This window comes from Charadrius vociferus, unplaced genomic scaffold, assembly GCF_000708025.1.
Source record: "Charadrius vociferus isolate BGI_N301 unplaced genomic scaffold, ASM70802v2 scaffold273, whole genome shotgun sequence".
Taxonomy (NCBI): domain Eukaryota; kingdom Metazoa; phylum Chordata; class Aves; order Charadriiformes; family Charadriidae; genus Charadrius; species Charadrius vociferus.
Window position 1 is genome coordinate 1,122,319 of NW_009647750.1, and position 13,602 is coordinate 1,135,920.

General features: G+C 46.6%; 1 protein-coding gene across 1 annotated transcript; it reads left to right on the forward strand.

Annotated features, from left to right (window-relative positions):
• Positions 1-2,144: 2,144 nt before the first annotated feature.
• On the forward strand, positions 2,145-8,867 carry LOC104283875 (regucalcin-like). Its single transcript, XM_009882110.1, has 6 exons — positions 2,145-2,310; positions 2,809-2,991; positions 4,413-4,628; positions 6,117-6,248; positions 6,914-7,068; positions 8,409-8,867. The coding sequence occupies exons 1-6, from the start codon at positions 2,145-2,147 to the stop codon at positions 8,457-8,459; spliced, it is 903 nt and encodes a 300-aa protein (XP_009880412.1). The 3' UTR covers positions 8,460-8,867.
• The last annotated feature ends 4,735 nt before the right edge of the window (positions 8,868-13,602 follow it).

Sequence of the window (13,602 nt, forward strand, 5' to 3'; positions counted from 1 at the left end):
AAAAGCCCAAAAAAACAAACCAACCCCACAGCTGGAGGGAACACACAGGAGCTATTTCTTTGGTGGAGGGGAGAGACGCTGAGGCTGGACGTGCAGCCGGGGAAGGCGGACGCGTGCTGAAGCTCCGTGGGATGGGGCAGGTCTCCGCAGCATCGCAGCGGGGGCACGAGAGGGGTAAGCAGGCAGGTGGTTTCTCCCCTGCCTGCACGTTGTGAAACAGTTGTCAACGGCATGATTGCGTACTCCTCGTGTGCGTGCGGGACGGGTCTGTGAATCACTATTCCACCTTGGCTTGCCTGCCAGGTCCCCGTTTCGTTGCTGCAGAAACTGGAGAAGGGGCAGTAAATGAAAAAGGAGCTGGTGGGAAGAGAAAGGTTGAAAAGGACTCGGCTGGGTCAATGAAACAACCAGGCAGACAGATACACACCGGCTGCTGCAGATCCAGAGACTTTCTGCCTCTGTGGGAGCCGTGTGGATGTGGTGCTGCCGCAAAGCCTGACTTCCCACGGCGGCGAGAGCAGTTCTGTGTTTTCTGGACCATGATACCATGAAGTCAGTGTTGTGTCTTCAAGCCTTGGGTCCTAAATGCAGCAGCCACGTGACACAAAACTTTAACCCAAGAAAAACCCATTCCTCCAGCTCCAACACGGCTTAGCAGGTTTTAGGAGGTTTTACAAATGGCATCTTGCTGCGGAGCCTCATTTACACTTCAGACTGATGCCATTTGCCTGCATAGAGCAGCTCGCTGCTCAGCCTCTTGCGGCCATTTTTCCTGGAAAGGAGAAGGATATATTTGATAAAGGGGCTGTTTGGACCTCACGGTGGCTGCGTGACTCCTTGCCATGCACGCCTGGGGCCGGGCAGCAGGGAAGATCCTGGGTCCCCAGCCCTGGTGTTTCCACTCATGGTGATTACTGGCTCTTCCCACATACTTCGAAGTGCATTAGTGCTAATTAATTATCTGTAAACCTTATCACCAGCTCACCTACTAGGAAACAATGCCCGCTTGAAGACAGTAATCCGGTAGGAATAGTGTTATGTCAGGGAACTGGCTGCCTCCCAAGAAATATCTCTGATCTGTTGGAAAAAATGTGCTGAGGCCAGCGGGCGCAGCAGCGTCCTCCGTCCTTCCGTCATCTCCATGAGCGGTGACAGAGGCGGCAGTGAGTTGGCCCCTGTCTTTGGTAAGGGCTGAATGGCAGAGGCTGTTGCTCACATCCCCCACGGCAGCAGGGGCAGGGCAGGCCCAGGGGCCTGGCTGCCTGTTTTGGAGGGCATCGAAGTGGGCTCTGAACACAAACGTGTGGCATTGGGCACCCTGGGCCGGGGTGGTGGCTGAGCGGCCGGTGTCCCCGCTGGCACCCCTCTGCAATGGGGATGGGAGGACGGAGCAGCTGGGGCATCAACAACCCCCCCAAAGCAGGAGCAGGCTTTGCCCCCGAAGCAGCAACTAGGGTAATTACACCCGGCAGCCTGGTGAAATTTGGAGTCTGTGGCAGGGGTTGGAGCCCTGGCTGGGGTGGTGAGGGGGCCAACGAAGATGAAACGCTTGGAGGAAAAACAAAGCAGCAGGATTTCAAAGGCAGGAACCTTCCCCAGAGTTTGCATATTCACGTTGACTCCGTGTGGGAACAGGCACTTGGGCTGTGGTGGCCTCGGTGGCAAACACCACTTGGTATGGGTGTGTACGTGTCTTCCTATAGAGCAAGTCAATGCATCTGCATAAATAAGGCAGAGCCTTGTTTTTCCACAAAAAGACTTCTGACCCATTGGTGTTGCTGTCCTCTGGTGCCTCCCCATGGTCTGTGGGACCCTTGGGATCACTGATCCCCAGCCAACAGCTTGGTCCTGGCTCAGGACCTCGTCCCCAGCACTCCCATGCCTGGAGGCAGGTGCCTCGGCAGCAGCTCTGGTTTAAACTCTCTTGTCTAGGAAGGGTTTGCCAAGGAGAAGCCTTGGCGCCTCGAGCTCATTTCTAGCCATGAGGCCATGGAAATATCACAAGAACCTCCTAAATTACTCTGTCATGTGGGATTTGGAGGGCTTTGCCATTTACAAACTGCTGTTAAGCATTGTAGGCATGAAAAATCCACACAATGAGAGCTTTTCATTAAATCCGTTATCAACTCTCTTCCCCTCAGACCATGTCCTCCTCCATCAAAATCGAATCTGTTGTGAAGGAGAAGAACAGGATGGGAGAGTGCCCTGTCTGGGAAGAAAGGGAGAGCGCACTTGTCTATGTAGACATTAATTCACAGAAAGTTTGCCGCTGGAGCCCGCTCACCAATGAGGTGCAGAGCGTGTCCGTGGGTAAGAGTCTGAACTCACCACTCCATCCTGGGAGTCTTCTCCATCTACCCCTGCCCAACCCTCCCAGTAGGAGTCCTGCAGCATGGTGGTCTCCCTTACTTTCCATGGAGCCACACACCCCCTCCTCCCACTACTTGTTGCTGAGCACAGTGTGGCCTGAGCCAGGCCAGCAGAGGAGGCCGTGCTCAGGTGTGGAGGGCCATGTGCATGTTGCTCTCGCTAAGCCCCAATGGGCAGGCATGTTTCATTTGGGACCCGCAGAGGAAAAGGTACAGTCCTAATGGCTGTGTCTGCCCAGAAGGTAGAAAGATCCGGAGAACACAGAGCCGGTGAGATGTGCTAACGATCCCAGGGGAGAAGGATATTAGCATCAGCTCAGCCTGTCCCAGGACAGGGATGTCCAAATCAAGTCCAGATGCCCTCAGTGAGGTGGGGAGAGGTAGGGCTGACTGATGGCCCCAGAGCTGCCTGCCATCTCCTGCTCCCTCTCGCCCACAGATGCCCGCGTCGGCTCGGTAGCATTGCGGCAGTGCGGGGGCTACGTCATCGCCCTGGGGACCAGGTTTGCCTTTCTGGACTGGGACACTCAGGTGGTCACCACCATCCTCGAGCTCGAGCAGGATAAACCCCACAACAGGTTCAATGATGGGAAAGTGGATCCAAAGGGGAGGTTTTTCGCTGGTAAGTTCCTGGCAGAAAATTCCCCCAGTGCAAAGAGGAACTAATTACAGTGTATTTTATATAGTGTATCTTATTCCATGTTCTCGATTCCTCTGTTGAGTTCCCTGCAAAAAACCCTGTCATGAGCATGAGCTGGGCTGTCTTGTGAACGCCCCACTTGCGTACCGCCTGGTGAAGAAGGACAAGGGACCCCGCATCCTCTGACCTAAATGAGGACAGAGGCTGTGGACAAGGGCTGTCTGGCAGAAAGGCTCCCCTTCTTGGTGGATGGTGTTTTCAAACATCTGCCTACACGGGAGGTGAAAAGCTGGTGAAGGGCTCACGCAGGTGGGAGGGTTTCTGGAGGTGTAGAGACGGATGCAGCTCCTGGAGCAGAAGATGAGCTGTGGCTTGCACCCTTCATGTACAGCCTCTCCAGTCAGCCCATGGGGTACAGGGATGTGGGGAGAGATATACCTGGCCTCCTGAAGGGAACAGTGGCTTTTGCCACTGGTTGCAATGCAGCCAGGATCCCCCTTTTTCTCCTCCCATATAAATGATGAGCCAAGCACAGCAATCCACCCTGGAACTGGAGCGTGACTGATGGGTGTGAAAATGGCTCTGTACTTGTTTTGCCAGCCAGACTTTTCTTCTTATTTCAAATTTGCCAAAAATCAGGAAATTCGTTTGGCTCATGGTTGCGCTTGAGGGCTGACATGGCACCAGGGTTAGGGGCAAGAATAAGAGAGAAGAACCTGCTTTGCACATCTCTTCCTAGCTGTGCGCGGTGGGCCAATGCTTTCAACAGAGGTTTTGGCCAAGTGTTATAAAACAAGCTCATGAGGTCAACAAAGGGGGAGGCCAACAAAGACACTTTGTCACAGTCAAAAGAAGGTGTAAATGCCCCCCATTGAGTGCTTCCCGTCCCATCGCTGCAGAGCTCTCTCCCTTCTGGAGCAGAGAGAATCAGAAACTAAATAATGAGCGTAACACTGAGGCATAAATTCATTAAGAAAAAATCTCACTTCTGTGATATTCTCCACTTGCTTCTGAGATAACTGTGACTTACAGCACCTGTATTTTTAGGCCCATTTAAATAATGGAAGTAGTCTACAAAGAGCAAGAACAAAAAGAGCGCATGATGCAGGCAAGCATCTTGGCTTTTGCTGTGAGCAAAACCTCAGCCCCTGGTATGTTGTGGTGCTCCTTTGGGTCTTTGGTGTCTATGACTCAAACCTCATGGCAAAGCAGAAACTCACCCTTTCGTTGGCCAGGATCATCTCCACGGGAGGTGACCTGCTCCTTTTCCTCCTCCTCAATTTGATGGGACCCGGTTAGTCCCTTTCTCCCTAGGATTTCTTGGTAACACTTAGGGGAGGGTTTTGATCAAGCATGAGGAACACGCTTCCACTTTCTAACTAGTGCTTCCATTTCCATTTCAGGTACGATGGCTGAAGAGACGGCACCGGGGGTGCGAGCGAGGCGGCAAGGCGCTCTCTATACCCTTTTCCCCGACCATTCAGTAATAAAACAGTTAGACCAGGTGGACATCTCCAACGGTCTGGATTGGTCCCTGGACCACAGGACCTTCTTTCACATCGACAGCCTGGCATACGCTGTGCATGCCTTCAGCTACGATGTGCACACTGGAAAGATAGGTACACGTGCTTTTCTAAATTCGGTGACAAGTAGTGCTATTACTCTTTCTGCAGCAAGACTGGGTGTGTAATATGCAGTGATTTATTTGACAGATCTCATATCTTCTGGTTACAGCTTGTCAGCAGAGTGACTGGTTTTTCTCAAGTTTAGTTACAAACCAGGTGTATTTGGTGAACAAACTTTTGACTACTTTCAGCTGGATACGTGGCTTATATTTACACCCATTCAGGGAGCTGCAGGGAAGAAGCCATTTGTACCGCAGAGTGAGAATTACCTTACAGGATGCTATTTATTCTTGAGTGCCATCTACTGGAATGCTTTGATTGTACTGGCTCCATAAATACCGATACAGAATGTGCATGCATGTGTATCACAGTGATGTATTTTAAGAATCAAGTTATCATTGTGACTGAAGTTTCCCAATTCTGAAATTAAAGATGCCTTCAGATGTTTGACAAATTTCACTTAAATTAATTTTCTAGACAAACTCTTTTTTTTATTATAATATCTGCAAAAAGGAACTTTAAGTGCAAACGAAATGGCTGTAACCTCATTTCAAAATTTTGTGCAATGTTTTTGTGCTGTATCAACCTCTTAGGCTTCATGGGAATTTGAATGTCTGAACTGCCTTTGTACTATAATCAGTGTGGACTTTGTGTAATCATGGGTGAAAATCATGCAAATAATTATAGTTACTCAGATTTCATTTTGCTGAGAAAATCTATTTCTACAGATTTTAGGAGGTAAGATTTCTAGAGAAGATTTAATGCTATTTTTTCTCCCTCAAATGCAAAACCATAATGAGCTTGAGTTTCCTGGCCTTGGCTTTATGCTGGTGCCTGGCTATTTTTGGGTGGTGTAGTGGCCATAAGGTGGTGGGTCAGAGCAGGCAGATTGCTGCCCATGGGCACCGCTCCGAGGTCGGTGCATATGCCCACCGACCTGTCCGCGCTGCAGCCTAGAGCGCTAGTGGTTGGTGTCCAGGCTTAATCAAAACTGGTAGCTTGATTGGCCATTGAAATAAGTGAAGTTCTTGACCTTTACCCATGAAAGATTGCTTATTACCAACACTTAAATTCAAGTCACTGCTTACGTGATGTATTGCTCATAAAAAGACGTCCAGGCTGCCATGAGCAATGAAAGTCCAGGAAAAGTTACTGTGCTTGCGGCAGTTGTGGTATGGCGGTCAGCTAGTGGGTTAACAAGAGGGACAGAGGCATTTTGTTCTCTTCCTTGGTCAAATAATAAGAGCTTTAATTCAGTACAGTCCCAAACTGCAATGGCTTTACTGGGGCCTTGTTTCTGCCAGGCTAAGTTAGGCTTTTAACACATCTGCTAAATGCATATGTGATATAAATTTTGCAGCACGTCTTTGTCACAGAAAATGAACTTACCTATTCCCAAGAGCGTGGAAGATGTTAGACTGGGATCTGATACAGAACTGGTTACCAGCCCACCTAACACTGGCTTCGTAACTCTCCCTGCAGCCTGCCCCAGACTTTTGTACCATCTAGAAAAGGAGGAGCAAATGCCCGATGGGATGTGCATCGATGCAGAAGGGAAGCTCTGGGTGGCCTGTATTGATGGCGGGAGAGTCATTCGTATAGACCCAGAGACAGGTAAGGCCTCCGCCTCTGCCTATTGAGTGTCACCTACATGCCATGAACACGAGAGGAAAGGCAGCCAGGAGGAATGGTTTGAAGGTGAGATAAGAAGGTGTTGTTCATTGCCCGTTTCTTGCCATGAGCATCACTGGTCCAAGCCCCGATGATGTGGAGAGCGCTGCTCCCCGTGTTGCCTCACAACGTCAGGTACTCTGCTCCCGGGGTCTGCTGGTACAGCACACCCACTTCTCAATAATGCCTCTTGAATAATAATAATAAAATCACTGCGTATCTATTGTGAGAAACATTATAAATCTACAATTAAAAAAAAGAAAAAATTCTCAGCGTTGAAATGTTTAACTGGGAAACACTTAGGGAATAACAGCCATCCCAGGCCAGGTGTCTCTGCCCTTCCTGGCTTCAAATACTTTATTGTTTCATTTTGAGAAAAAGAAACGAAGCCTCACAGATATAGGGGGGAGGCTGAAAAATAGTTAGAGATGAGGCAGATGAATGAATTTGATTTCTCCGCAAACGGTCCTTTAGGACATGGCCTCTGTCTGAAGGGGAGGTGCCTTCTGAGTCAATGCTGCATCTGTGCCATGGGCACTAATAATACATTCATATTTACATGCTTCCTAGAAAGTGGACATTAGGAAACAATTGCACATTTTTCCCAGGAAAAAGAATCCAAACTGTGAGGCTGCCTACTTCGAGGATCACCTCTTGCTGCTTTGGTGGAAAAGACTACTCAGAAATGTATGTGACTTCTGCATATGATGGACTGGATGAGACCACCTTAGCCAAGGAACCTCAAGCGGGAGAGATTTTCAAGGTGAGCAGTTTTTCTTTCTTTCTGTACATCAGCCCTGCTAAGCCTCGCGCTCTGAGGGTGAGGTGCCCCGGGCTGCCTGCGCACATCCCGCTCACCTGATGTGCTGGTCCAGATGTGTTGCTTGTCCTCAGCCAGGCATAGCTGCTTTTGCACAGCTGCTCATGCATTTGGAAGGAAGATTTGGAGAAATTGCTAGTAAAGGTGTTGATATGTTGTTTAGCTGACGTCAGTATCCAGCCGGGATCTTAAAGCAGCCAGTGGATCTGGATCTGCCCTGTACAGCATGTTCTGTAATACATTGTAAGGAATTGGGTCTTGCTCCTAGCTTTTACCATATTTTCATCAGTTTGGGAAATTTCACTCCCTTAATTCTCAATTTTTGATTGTGCCAGGAAATCTAAATATTTACAGCACAGATTGCTCCTTTAAAAATGAAATGCTTAAATTTACCAGGGCAGAATTTTGCATCCCAATCCAAAAAACTTTTGGGATTTTTTTAGTCTGTTAAAAGTGGTTGCTACATTTTGAGAAACTAATAATCCACAATTTTGCCCAGGGCTCTTGAATCTGAAACTTTTTTCTCTCTTCGTCCATTAGCAAAAGTCTCTTCCAGTCCATTAGCAAAAAGTACATCAGGAGAATAAAATGCAGCTCTTAATCAGCAATTGTCATCATTCCCTGAAAGTTGACCACAGCATGAAAGGCAAGGGTTGTAAATGAGGGGAAATGAAAAAAAGACCAAAACAAAAAAAAAACCCCAAACTGTATTATCAGTTTGGCAATAGGATGAAGACATGTTCCAGAAGGGATGGAGATCTAGCCTGGGATGTGGGACCTTCCAGTTGAAAGCAGTGCTGGGAGCAGATTTCTCATGGCTGAGAATGGATAGATTTGTCAAGCTGTGGAGTTTAGGACCCCACAGGAGAATTAAATGAGCCTTGCCTTTTTTATCTCTGTTCCTCGGTTCTCCAGTTCTAGAAGGGAAATGGTATTTTCCAAACTTACATTTGTCTTGCATGGGCAATGCACATTAAAAGTTACTATGACTTGTTTGGTTAATATGGAGGTAAGGACCACATGTAAGGGCCACAGATAATGTGTAAATTAGCAAAATTATTAAGTGGTGCTTGATAATCTTAAAGATCTTAAAGATTTCTAAAGAACTCCATGTAATGACTCTTTTTGGGCTCCTCTTGAGGCAGGGGACCCTCCATGTAGGGGTAGGCTGCTATGATATTTGTTGTACGACATTTGAATGTTTTCGTTGTACGACATTTGAATATTTTCATTGTACTCTCTGGGAGATTTATCTGTTTCCTTTCTTTTATTTTTTTAAACAGATAACAGGCCTGGGTGTGAAAGGGATCCCACAGCATTTCTATGCTGCTTGAACACTGATGCTGAATAACAAAGAAGAAATGCTTGCATCTTGTAGTAACTCTGACCAGAAGTCCAATGAACTACAGAATTGATCTGCGTGAGGATTTCTAAACCCACATTTAAGCGCGTGCTTGTTTGGAATTGAAGATATTCCTTCTTCTGTGGCCTGTGGCTTGATGCGATAGGTTAGAAAGGTAAAGTTAATCTGTGTTACACCTGGATAGCTTTTGTGACTTCCCATAAACCTCTTCAGGCTTGAGCTTAGTTTTGTTGAACTTTTTGATGACCAGCTCTGGATTTTCAAGTCTGTGTGGTTCCTGGAGCGGAATCTGACTGCCAGTTTGTCTTTTCATGTTACAGTGATGTACCAGCAATGATACGGCAGATTTTAATCAACATTTTAAGGGTGATGACTTGAACTGGACTGCTCCCCTTCTGTGGGACTCCTCCTGAGGTCTCTTCTTGGTGATCAGACCTATTTGTAGTATCTGGACTGCATTTTTACATCCTTGCTAGCCTGTTTCCATTTGCCTTGTCATGAATTCTTCTGTCTTGTCTTTAGGACACCATTTATGCTGCTGAAAATAAATTATGCAACCATATCTAAAATATGCTTGTGGATTTTTTCCCCCTGCATTCAGATATTACCATGAAAATGCTGAGTGAGCACACACAGTCAGGGTACAAACAGGGCGTGAGCTACCAAGATGGTCTGTCATACCAAAACTGGATGCTCCATAGAGTAGTCCTGTCAGGGGTTATATTTGCACCCATACACATGGACTTACCTTTGCTATACATATCTTCTTATTGCAAGCATGGCTTCACATTCTTATTCCCCTTGTAACACTCTTCCTCTCCTGTTTCAAGTATTTCCCTCCTTTTTCCCTTTTCCCTTTAGATTTTCTTTTTCTTCCCTTCTCTTTCCCCTGAGCTTCTCTCTCTACTTGGAGTAATCTCACTTTTTGTTGGCTTTCTTCTGCGTCTTTGTGGTCCCTATTGCTCAGTCTTGAGTTCGAAGTCCTTGTCCTTACCTCTAACGCTGTATGTATCTGCTCAGGTTTCTCACTGCGTTACCCTCACCTCCTCTTTCTTCTCTGGGAGGGCAAATCTGGCCTACCGACATTTCTCCCTTTGCCCCAGCTGCGCAAGGTTTTCTCCCGCACCAATGACTACACCAAAGCTGGCTCTTGAATTTGGGGTTTCCTCAAAGGCCTCAGCATTCTTGCAGTGAGCCAGGTCCTGTCCAAAATCTGGCCAGACTGGGTGGGTGAGCAATGGGAGCGATGAAGTTGCTCACCGCTTCCCGTTGCTGCTACTGCACGGTCTGCAGACAGGGCACAAATAGCATCTTGCATGTAAGTAAATGAAATGTGCTTTGGAAAATGCTGGCAGATGAGCCTGTGTAAAACTCGAGAGTGCTGTGGAGGGGGTCTCTCAGTGTTCCCTGGCTTTGGGCAAACCTGGGCCCCAACAAGGCTGTCCTTGTCTCCTACAGCTCCACGACCTTCAGTTCATTTCCTGGCGAGCAGGAGCTGATTACACCACGGGGCTGCAGAAAGCACAATACCTAGGTGTATTTTTAGAGGCTATTTAAATAACAATCAAACACTATGCTGGATTCACTAAACCGTTGTGATCCTTTAATTATTTCAGAACACTTGAGACCTGTAGATACCCAGTGAAATCTAGCCTTTGCATTCAATTTGCTTTCTTTTTACTGTCTGGACAGATACACAGCATATAATACATTTTCAGATCCTTGATGCTGATGCTTTGTGATGTTACAAAGAAGTCAGTAATACTCATAATTTACCAGACCAGGTGTTTCAGTGTCCTTCTCTGAGGTATTTGGCCTTTCCACCACTGCTGTTCAAAGCTTTGAGTTAGCCCTCAGATGCTATAAGCAGGGAGTAAGTACTCGATGCCTCATGAGGATAAACTCCCACAATAACCATTGCATGGAGGAGCAGAGAAACTGTGGTTAGCCGTGCAGAAGTGTTAAACACAGTTTCTATGGGGCCATATGCAGATTGCCCCTAGAATTAGCTGTTTTCTCCAGAACCAGCATCCCTCTCCTGGCCCAGGGTCCCTCATAGCAGTTTTGAAAGAACAAAGCTAGGCTGATTTCTCCTTTTAAAATATCCATGATGCCCAGCTCTCTTATGTGTTAGCCTTCTGGCCTGCTGACAAGCAGGACATCTGGTTCTGAGCTCTGATCAGGCAGAGGGCAGGTCAAACCACATTTCCTAGGACAATGTCCTACCTGTTTCGACGGGGGATGTGACACGGGGAAGCTTAGGTGGTATATTTGCCCCCTCCAGTTAAACTGGGCCACAGTCCAGAAAGAAATTTGAGATCTGGGGGGCCAAGAAGGGAGCTTTATTCACCAAGCACTATCGAATATACTTGGCCATTGAAGAGGATTTTCCAAAGTGCGTTATTTCAATGCAGTTACCTGAAGTCTACTGTAAAACCCATGTTAGGTACTTTTCAGACACTTACTTATTCTAGATGATAACTTTAGGTCATTAGCAAGAAGTTTGCTCCTGCACTGCTTGACCAGGTAATTGGTAAAACAGAATAAAGGCTCTTGGGCCATCTCTCTGCTTCACTCCTACCTTGCACTAGAAGTGAGGTGAGTCCATAGAGCTGCACAAAGACAACTTGGTTGAGAAATAAAATGTTCAGCTCATTCTAACGTTTGCTCAACACTGGGCTGTTGTTTTTTTTCCCTAGTCATAATTCCAACAGTAATTAAGCTGCTGGGGGTTCTTCAGAGCAAAGGTGTTAAATGCCCTTTGGCATTGTGTCAATGCCAAGCTGGTATAAGGAACATTGACAATTACACAAGATTTCCTGTTTACCCAGTCTGGAGAGGAATGTGAAGGCAGGATGTTTGAAGGCAAGTCAAGTGTCCTAACCTTTAATTAAAAAAATAGTAGGAAGCATGTGCAGATATTTAATAAAAAATACCCAATTATTTGCAAAATTCCCTATCCGCTAGGCTATTTGCTCTGCCTGAAAAGAAAAGTAGATAGTTTTGAAACACTTAGCTCTTGAGAAATCCATAATACCCTCATCATTTTTTTTCTACAGCTTCACCAGGCATGCAAGCCAGGCTTACTGGTTTGTAATTCTCCAGCCGCTCCTTCCTCCATCTCTAAAGGGAGGTACTGTTTGTGCTGCTCTCAGACTCCAAGGTCTGGGTGCTGTGGGACCCCTCTCATCATAGCACAGCTTCTCAAACTAAAGAAAGGTCTGAAGATTAATTTCTCTCTGCTACCCAAAGGCCCACTACTTCACTTCTCCTCAGATTTCAGAAGTTGCTGTTTTGTGATTTTGCTTCCTAAAAAAAAAGGCATTGATTGAAAAGCATGGCGGGACTATTCCTGAGCCTCGTTAACCAAAATGAGTCAAAGGCCCTTTGCCTTGAGCAGAACGAAGGCATGAAGCAAGGGGGTATGGGACTGGGTTCATTCCCTTTGTGTGCATAGGGAATGCTATGGTACCTATAGCCCTTGGATACACTCTGAGATGGTTACTAGGTGCATGGTTGGTGTGGGTCAGCCCCACACGGTGAGCAGCACGGCTGGGAGGATGCTGCCTGCCCAGGAGTAACCTGCTGATGGAGTATCTCCCCAACGTGGATCACAGGTAAAACATAGAAGAGCTTGTCTGAAGTGGTGACTGACGGGAGCTGGCTTCCTTTGTAAGGGATCGATCTGTACATCCTGCCTTTTCTAAGTAGTTATTGTGTTTAATGTATATTTAACCTATACCAGGCTAGATAAATCTTACTTTGCCTGCAAGCTCTTGTGTGTGTTGGGAATAGGCTTTCAACTGGGAAGGTTTTGGTCCTTGTGTTTCCTAGTTCTTGTAGGACAACCTGACTGCATTTTCTTCCCTTCCTGAAAAGACATGTCTTTGAGAAAACCTATTAAATCTAAGATGAGGGTCTCCAAATATTCATAAGTGCAGCTAGGACGTGAATGAAGCTAGTGAAACATCACAGTTATGCTAGCATTGCTGCTGCACCCACGTGCTCTCACAGGTCTGGAACTGGTAAGTACATGGATGTGGGGTTTGCTTCACTGGTTTTACTGTTGTGCCTATGACTCCAGGCAGGAAAGATGTAAAAAGTATTTCTTAATGCTGGATAAGGAGACATAATCATTTTTCTAGCAACCTTTGCTTATCTATTTCTTGTTCTGATCCTCTTAAAGAGAAACTGCAAAGACGATCTTTTTGCTGACGAGAGGACAGCACAATGTAGCTGACTTTAAATAAGAAGTTCACAAGTGGTCCGTACTGTGAGTAAATAGGTCCCCAGCAGAACAAAGAGGTAGCTGCCCTGCTGAAATGAATTGGCTTTGCATAGTTTGTTTATTTTACCTTGACCCTATCATGGTCCATACTCACCACAGCGTCAGACTTACAAACATAACTTTGAATCCAGATGTTTGCTACCTTCTTGCTGTTATCTCTCTGTGTCAACGTGGACTGAGATTTCAGAGGGTAATAATGCACAGCCTACAAAGGAGAGACGTAGAACTTTGAACCCCTATTCACGTGAAAATACTCTTGGAAAATGAGAAGCCATTTGCCCTAGGAACTATTAACAGGACTATTGGATGACCTGCAGAGTGGCTTTGGTCAGCGGGTGGGTCCGTCTGGGAAAATGGCTGCAGGAGCAAGAGGCACCTCCTTGGGAGCTATATGAGCAGGAATTGGGTGTCTGCAAAAGAACAGCTGAGGGGCATAAATAGCTGTAGATTAACTTATTTTGTCTAAGACTGTAGATTGCTTGAGCTGCTTAAAGTACTGGTTTATTGAGTTTGTTTGTGCTGCATGTTGCAGTATTGACAACACAAAATTCAAAGAAACAGTTGGTGTTGATGTCAGTTCTCGTCCTGCACCAAAATGAGACTTACGTGAGCTGTAAGTGCAAGCAGTGATAACCTCTGAGGGGGGGTGTAAGACCCTCATCCTCATCAGCTGCTGTCTTCTTAACGAAGGAAGTGTTCAACTCAGTGTTTAGAAGGACCCAAGTCATGTTAGGGAAGAGAATATATGGGTGAATACCCTGTCAAGATTGTGGTATCTTCTGGAAAGAGCTGATATCACAGCATTGATACACTGGAAGGATTTGAA

Coding starts and splice junctions, on each gene's coding strand:
- LOC104283875 (XM_009882110.1), top strand. CDS start 2,145: ATGTCCTCCTCCATCAAAATCGAATCTGTTGTGAAGGAGAAGAACAGG. Junction 2,992..4,412: donor AAAGGGGAGGTTTTTCGCTG/GTAAGTTCCTGG, acceptor TTTCCATTTCAG/GTACGATGGCTGAAGAGACG. Junction 6,249..6,913: donor TCGTATAGACCCAGAGACAG/GTAAGGCCTCCG, acceptor CATTTTTCCCAG/GAAAAAGAATCCAAACTGTG.